General features: G+C 38.9%; 1 protein-coding gene across 1 annotated transcript in view; it reads left to right on the top strand.

Annotated features, from left to right (window-relative positions):
• LOC110156225 (uncharacterized) overlaps positions 1-7,500 on the top strand; it is a 43,721-nt gene that overhangs the window by 18,734 nt on the left and 17,487 nt on the right. Inside the window, exon 4 of the mRNA XM_055156538.1 lies at positions 628-726. Coding sequence (XP_055012513.1) covers positions 628-726 — 99 coding nt within the window. The remainder of the gene's footprint in view (positions 1-627; positions 727-7,500) is intronic.

The raw sequence follows: 7,500 nt of genomic DNA, 5'->3' as shown, positions 1-7,500 counted from the left end.
AAGATTAGGTTGAAAAACCTCTTACTTTTTGAGTCATGAGATTTTTTATTAAGAAAGGTCATGGTAACAGAGGGAAAAGTAACGGAGGGAAAATTGTACAAACAAGTAGAAGGTGCAGGATTTTACATCATTTGTCACTTTTTTCTTCTGAATACTTTAATATTACTTCAAAATGAAAGGAAACTATTTCTATAAAATATGTCAGTCCTTCCAAGCAAATTTTTATCATTTTAAATCCTTTTTTAAAATTTTTTTTTATCATGTACCTTCATCAACTGTTCAAAGATGGAATAACACAAGATATGATGAAATACATCCATTTATTTACATGATTTTCAGGTCTTTGAAATTTGGGAAATAATTTTTGTTCCATGTTTCATACATGGTCTGTTTAAAACATATGGAACTTTAGAACCAAAAATGGTACAGAAAAAAGGTGAACAGTTTCATAAACTAGAGTACATATGTATCTGTTCAATACATTTTTATATCAGATGAATTCACTTGAATTTTTGGCCTTGTTGTTTACTTCTGCTTGACTGGGCCCATCTTGAGTCACCTTTATAGTTTCTCAACCTCAACCAAATAAGTACAGTTTTTTTTTTTAATCCAAAATCAATCGTGCAGGTCCCAGTCGTCTGCTGTGGCTGTTGTTCACTCCTGTGTTTGTGCTGATGACGTCTGTGCCGCTGATCCTGATCTGCAGAAAGAAGAGGACACGAAATGGTGAGGGGACATGATATAATACAAACATTTCACTCAGTGTTGGGGCGTCTGTATTGGACCTTCAAGTCCTTCTCTGCTGGCCTAAAAAAAATATCTGAATCACAGACTGATGTTAATTATATTATTACTAAATAATTCCAAATATTCTGTCCTCTTCCTTTCAGAGTTTTTCAGATGTTTGTGTTGCTTCAACACATGTAGTTTCATATTAAAGCATTTGACCAATCACATTTCAGACGTCACTTGTTGCCAGGCAGAGTCAAAGTCACAGAAGTGTCCCTGAGGCCTTCACAATCTGTTCTGCAGGAACTCGGACACAAAATAAATGTCCATGAAACTGTTGCTTCAGATTTTGAGTTGGTGTCACCAGGACCTTTAGCAGTGAACGACACTGGATTCAGACCCGTGATTGGACAGAAAACCAGACAAAACAGCAAACTGCATCTGTAGTGGAACCAGGAAAACTAAACCAGGTCTAAACCAGGACTGAACCAGGTCTAAACCAGGACTGAACCAGGACTGAACCAGGAAACCAGGACTAACCAGGTCTAAACTGAACCAGGTCTAAACCAGGACTAACCAGGACCAGGTCTAAACCAGGACTAAACCAGGTCTAAACCAGGACTACACCAGGACTAAACCAGGTCTAAACCAGGTCTACACCAGGTCTAAACCAGGACTAAACCAGGACTAAACCAGGACTAAACCAGGTCTAAACCAGGACTACATCAGGACTGAACCAGGCCTAAACCATGACTGAACCAGGACTACCCCAGGTCTAAACCAGGACTGAACCAGGTCTAAACCAGGACTAAACCAGGTCTAAACCAGGACTACCCCAGGTCTAAACCAGGACTGAACCAGGTCTAAACCAGGTCTAAACCAGGTCTAAACCAGGACTAAACCAGGTCTAAACCAGGACTGAACCAGGTCTAAACCAGGTCTAAACCAGGACTAAAGCAGGACTAAACCAGGACTAATCTTGGACTTGAGAGAGAGCAAGAGCCCCGTGTGGCGTAGAGCATCAGCCCCGGTGCGGTCCTTTTGTTTGTGGTCACCCGACAGTCTACATGGGCGCACCTTCGAGCCAGTCCTGACAAGCAGTCCTGGTTTAGTCCTGGTTTAGTTCTGATTTAGTCCTCGTTTAGCACCCCAGCGCTCCTTTCTGTAGAATAAGATGCTTTTTTAATCATAAAATAGTTCTTGAGGAGTGGATTGTTCCAGGCGGAGCACTACTGAAGGCCGAGGTGTGAAGCGCACGCTCCGCCTCTGCATTTCATGACTAACTTTGTGTTTTTGTTTGTTTCACAGACCAGGAAGAAACCTGTGAAGAAATGAAGACGCACCAAAACAAAGGTAGCACATTTTAGTGTTATGTTTTGTAACTAAAGGATTTAAGAATAGTTTATGTTTGATTTTTACATGTGAAAATAAACAGAGAGCACTTACCAGAGCCTCCATGTGGACACCATGGACCTGAACCAAACCTACAGCTCCATCTGACTGAGCGCACACTGCCCCCTGAGCGCACGCTGCCCCCTGAGCGCACGCTGCCCCTGAGCGCACGCTGCCCCCTGAGCGCACTGCCTGACGCACGCTGCCCCCTGAGCGCACGCTGCCCCCTGAGCGCACACTGCCCCCTGCTGGATGTAGCAACAAAGACCCAGAAAAACCAACACCAAACAAAAAGCTCTAAGAGTTTTGTGCTTTGTAATTGTATAATCTGTATTGTTCATGTTACATCACAGGTCTGGGAAACAGCACTGTCCATTTGTTTTTGACATTATATTGTGTAATAATTACATATATTAGTTATATCTTGAATATAGATTAGATATATTTTGTATTTATTAGATTTTTCCTTGTATATATACACTTTTATGCTTTATTATCTTTTGCCATTGTTGCTTTTTAATTCATTATTATCATTTATATTTGTTTTGCGTTTATTATATTGTGATGTGTGAGCTACTGTGTCCAGATCATTTGAGTTGTGTCTGTAATTCTGTGTCATTGTCCTGCTTTAACAATACGGAAAATAAATTCAAGTTTTAACGTCTTTAACTGAGCTACGACCTCTCCTCTAATTCTGGAAGGAAATGTGGGATTGTTTTTAATCACTGTCAAACACTTTGTGACACTTTTGTGTATGAAAAGTGCTTTATAAATAAAGTTTGGTCCTGCATGTCGTCTATGTGCAAATATAAGTAAATATATAATATACAAATATAGTGAGGAAAGAAAAATGCAGTTGAAATCTGTGATTGTATTCTGAGTTTTATTAGGCTCAGTGTATGTCCAAACTTATATATATATATATATATATATATATATATATATATATATATGTGTGTGTGTGTGTGTGTGTGTGAATATGTATGTATGTATGTAAGGTGCATCAAATGCATTGAATACTGACTCTTTGATGACCCTCTGTGGTTTAGGTGTTTGTGAGCAGAAAAGGCATGCATGTGCAGAGTTCACCGAGGTGGGCTGTGGTTGGTATAAACATAGAAACAAGATGCTCAGATGTTCCTGTGTGACGGACAGACCGGATGAAGATGGCTCTGCTTCTGACTCCTCTTATCTGTAAGTTTAATGTCTTTTATTGCTACAGTTACTTTTGAATCTTTGTAAAAACAGTAAATAAGGAAAACTAAAACTAGAGCATGAAACAATTACATTTATTATTTATTTTAATTAAAGTTGGACTGTGCACATGTGTTTATTGTTTATAACATCGACTGCCGGGGAGTCTGCAGATGGAAATTAGTTTAGTTAATTTTGTGGCACATTTACATTTGTCTAAATGATCATTCATATGCACTGATCCCCCTCTTCTTAAATAAAATTAAAAGTACTTTTGTACACAAAAGTTGAGCATCAAAAAGTCACTGCATTTCCTAGAACAAATATCCTCATATCATATTTGTGCTGGTTACTGGTGAATTGACACTGATGAATGAGAGTAACTGTAGCCTCACATAGTTTGGCCACTGCCGGCCAACATAGGGGCATAGCATCGACAGGCACGCCTCCCCTATGTTGGCCGGCAGTGGCCAAACTATGTGAGGCTACATAAATAAATAAATAAATAAGAGAAGAGGATGTGGAGTGTGGGTGAAGATCACAGAGACTCGTTCACTCGTCTGCGGCTCTGAACACGTCTGTGTCCTGCAACATGAACCCAGAGAACCGAGCTCTGCTTTTCACAAGACACAAGACAAGACTCACTTCACTTTATTTAGTTTGGTTTAGTCTTAATTTTTATTTTGACACATGTTTGACTTTTAATTTAAACTAATAATTTAAGTCGTAATAAAAATTACAATTTCAGTGAAAGTATTGTGTGAAAAAGTTTATTAAAACATCACAATGTTATAAACCCTGAGTATTTAGTAGTAGTATTTGTACAGTTGATTTGTTGATGTTTGTGTTGAACAGTGCTGTGTGCTGCAGTTGGACTCACTCACATCACAGATGTTTACTGCAACTGAGGGAGGAAACATCATTGTCAAATGTGAGGTTCAAGTAAAAGGAAACTGCAAAGTCTTTTGTAGAAATGACTGCAAAACAAAACAGAACAGACTGATTGAGACTTCAAGCTACATTAGCAGAACGGCAGATACAGACTATTGAGCACACAACATAACGAACTTCGCACCATCAGTGTGAGCATCAGAAATGTGAGACTGTCTGACATCGGGCGCTACAGCTGTGGTTGGGAGCAGTGGGATGGAATAATAAAAGCAAACTATGAGTACAAAAACGTTTTCATTCAAGTCCTCAGAGGTAAGTTTAATTAACACTTGAAGTGATTTCAATGTTCTGTTGTTTACTGATTCTGTACCGATTGTAGCACCAGTCAGAGCTCCTGTTCCTGTTCCTGTTCCTGCTGGTGTTGTTCCCTCTCTCCACACTCAGACCTCCTCCAGTCCTGAGCAGCAGGAGCTCAGCACCACTGCAGCCGCTGGTAAAACTCTGTCACTCTGAGGCACATGCAGCCCACATCATTCTGGATTTGACCACACATTTACAAGTGTAGAAATATTCTCCATATTCTGCTCCGCTCTGCCCCAGGTTTAAGCTCTTCCTCCCTGAGCTCCTCTGAGAGCTCCTCCAGTCCCTCTGAGCAGCAGCAGCACACTTCCTCTGTGTCCTCTGGTACTTGAAACCCTTTCCATATGATGATGCTTGTGATGATGTTTGAAAGGCGTGCACCTCCTTGTGCTGCAGTGATGTTTGTGTTGTCACAGGTGTACTGCTGTCTGTGTGTGGGGCTGCTGGGCTGAGCCTGCTCTTACTCACTGTGTTTATCCTTTACGCCAAAAAGAGACGCACTCACTCACAAGGTGAGTCATATTTAACAAACACACACACATCATTTTATTATTCACTCAAATCAAACTTTGTGTGTTTTGTTCAAATCCAACAGAAGCAGCCGAGGGCACAGAGCGAGCTCACACACAGGTGACTCTCATATGTTTGTCTTTTCTTACCCACATTTACTGTCAAATAACCAGATTCATCTAAACAGCTCATGTGCTTCTTTCAAACTTGTGTCTAATGATGCACACAAAATACAAGAGACACTTTAGTCTAAGAGAAAGTCTAGACCAAGAATGAACAGTGTCCCACAGCAGCTGGACCAACGTGACCATTGGTGTTTCTGTCAAATATAATCTACTGTAAAGACTCCTGCAGTTGTACTCAGGTGATTTAAACAGAGTCAGGACACACAGGACTCACCAAAAGTCTAATCTACTTTGTCTTATCTAAGTATGACTGATAATTACTGGTTATTTCTGGTTATTTTTAGATCTTACATGATCCAGTTTGAAGAATATAGTTTCTGTTCTTCATTTCAAACCAAGATCACAGATTATTGTCCAACTCTCTTCTGTTGTTCTTCATTGTGCAGGAGGAAGACTGTGAGGACTTCACGTACACTGAGGTCTATTTTAGGAGTCAACACGGCGCCCCCCAGTGTCAGACTGAGGCTGAGATCCAGACTAAAGAGACTTCTCTGTACTATAGTGTGGCTGAGTATACATAAACGTATGAAAAACATAAGTTTATACATCCTGAATAAATACAAAATTATTCACAACAAACAACACAACAGCACAAACAGTGACTCTACGACAGAGTCTCAGTCCAACAGCAGCTGCAGCCCGAGGTTCAACTCAAAGTACAAAAGATTAAACACAGTTGTCAAATAAAATGTTTGTTAATAAAGTGAGATAAACAAATATTTGTGTTTGTGCGTATGAAGACTTTGTAGAAAAATATTTTTCAATATATGATACTTGTCATATGTACATGTATGTATGTATATAAGTTCAATCTAAGGAAGATCTGTAAACTGGACAATATGTTTGGAAAAAGTTGAAGTAAAAAAGTAAAAAATTCAAGTCAGTATCATTTTTGTATATGTGAATAAAATTGTATTTGATTCAATTAAAAGGCTTTAAATATTCAAATTATGTCTAAAGAAGCAGTTTTTCCTGAATTAATCTTCTCAAAGTAATTTCCCATCTTTTGGTCAACTCTGTCATATTCACCACATACAAAGACGTATCTTTGTAAACACAGAAGTTTCCTCCAAACCCTCGTTGTGATTAAATTAATGACACTAGAGCAGAAATCCAGCCTCATTGTTTCAAACAGTGGAGTCCCTCAGGGTTGTGTTTTGTCTCTGCTGTTTTACATCTTGTGTACAGTTGACAGTTGTAGGTCTGCAAATGAAGGCAGCTTCTTTATAAAACTTTCAAATGATACTGTCCGACTTTTTCCTCTGCAGGAAGAAAACTCAGACCACAGCCAAGCTCTAACCTGCTCTTATTGAACGAAAGTCAAAATAACCATTTGGACTCAAATGTGGCTAAAACCAAAGAAATTGTTGTGGACTTCTGGAAAAAAAAGTTCACAGTCCAGTATTTTTATCCACGGGGAAACAGTTAAACTCTTAAAAGTACTTGATTTGTTTCCTCCCTCAGGTTTGATAAGAACTCTGAGCAAATGATCAAACGAGGACAGCAGCGGGTTAAATCATTTTAAAATCATTTTTATCATTCCTTTATCAAAAGTTTGTTGACTATTTCTTTTATTTGTTGGTTTCATGGGCTGTCTGTGAAAGAAAAGAACAAACCGGACTGTTCTGTGTGGTGCACACTGCCCCCTGCTGGATTTATCAACAAAAAGTGCATCTTCAGTTTAAGCAGCAAACACACTCAAGCTTCAATGTTCAGGGTTCACACTCTTTTTCACTCACAACATTTCAAAACTTTTCCAAGACTTTTTCATGACCTAGAGTGAATTTTCCATGACTTTACAGCACCTACATGTGTAGAATTGATCAGACTTTTAGGGCTAAATCTGAAATGTGAACTCTTTCCACTCACTTTATGGTTTGGGATTATAGTTTTTGAACATTCAAAATCCTGTCAGTGCATTTATTGTCGTCTCTTTTAAACAAAAGGCACAAACGTTCACAAATAATCAGAATAGTCTCATGAGAACTGAACAGAACGCTGGAGTTGTGTGAAAGAGATACTAACTTCCTTGACTTTTCCAAACCTTTAATTGAATTTACAATATTCTAGGCCTGGAAAATGACATTTTCAATTTCCAAGACATTTCCAGGATTTCCATGACCGTGGGAACCCTGAATGTTTTTTATAAACCTAATTCTGCTCAGATATCCTTTCTAGATTTTCCACTTTAAATGTGATATTTTAGGTCTACATTTAGTTTACAGTATTTCTTGTTTAT

The sequence above is a fragment of the Boleophthalmus pectinirostris genome, unplaced genomic scaffold (assembly GCF_026225935.1).
Source record: "Boleophthalmus pectinirostris isolate CB_2022bp ecotype Guang Dong unplaced genomic scaffold, ASM2622593v1 HiC_scaffold_20, whole genome shotgun sequence".
NCBI classification, from domain to species: Eukaryota; Metazoa; Chordata; class Actinopteri; order Gobiiformes; family Gobiidae; genus Boleophthalmus; species Boleophthalmus pectinirostris.
The sequence above is the reverse complement of the archived record's forward strand: the minus strand, read 5'-3'. Positions and strand labels throughout refer to the sequence as shown.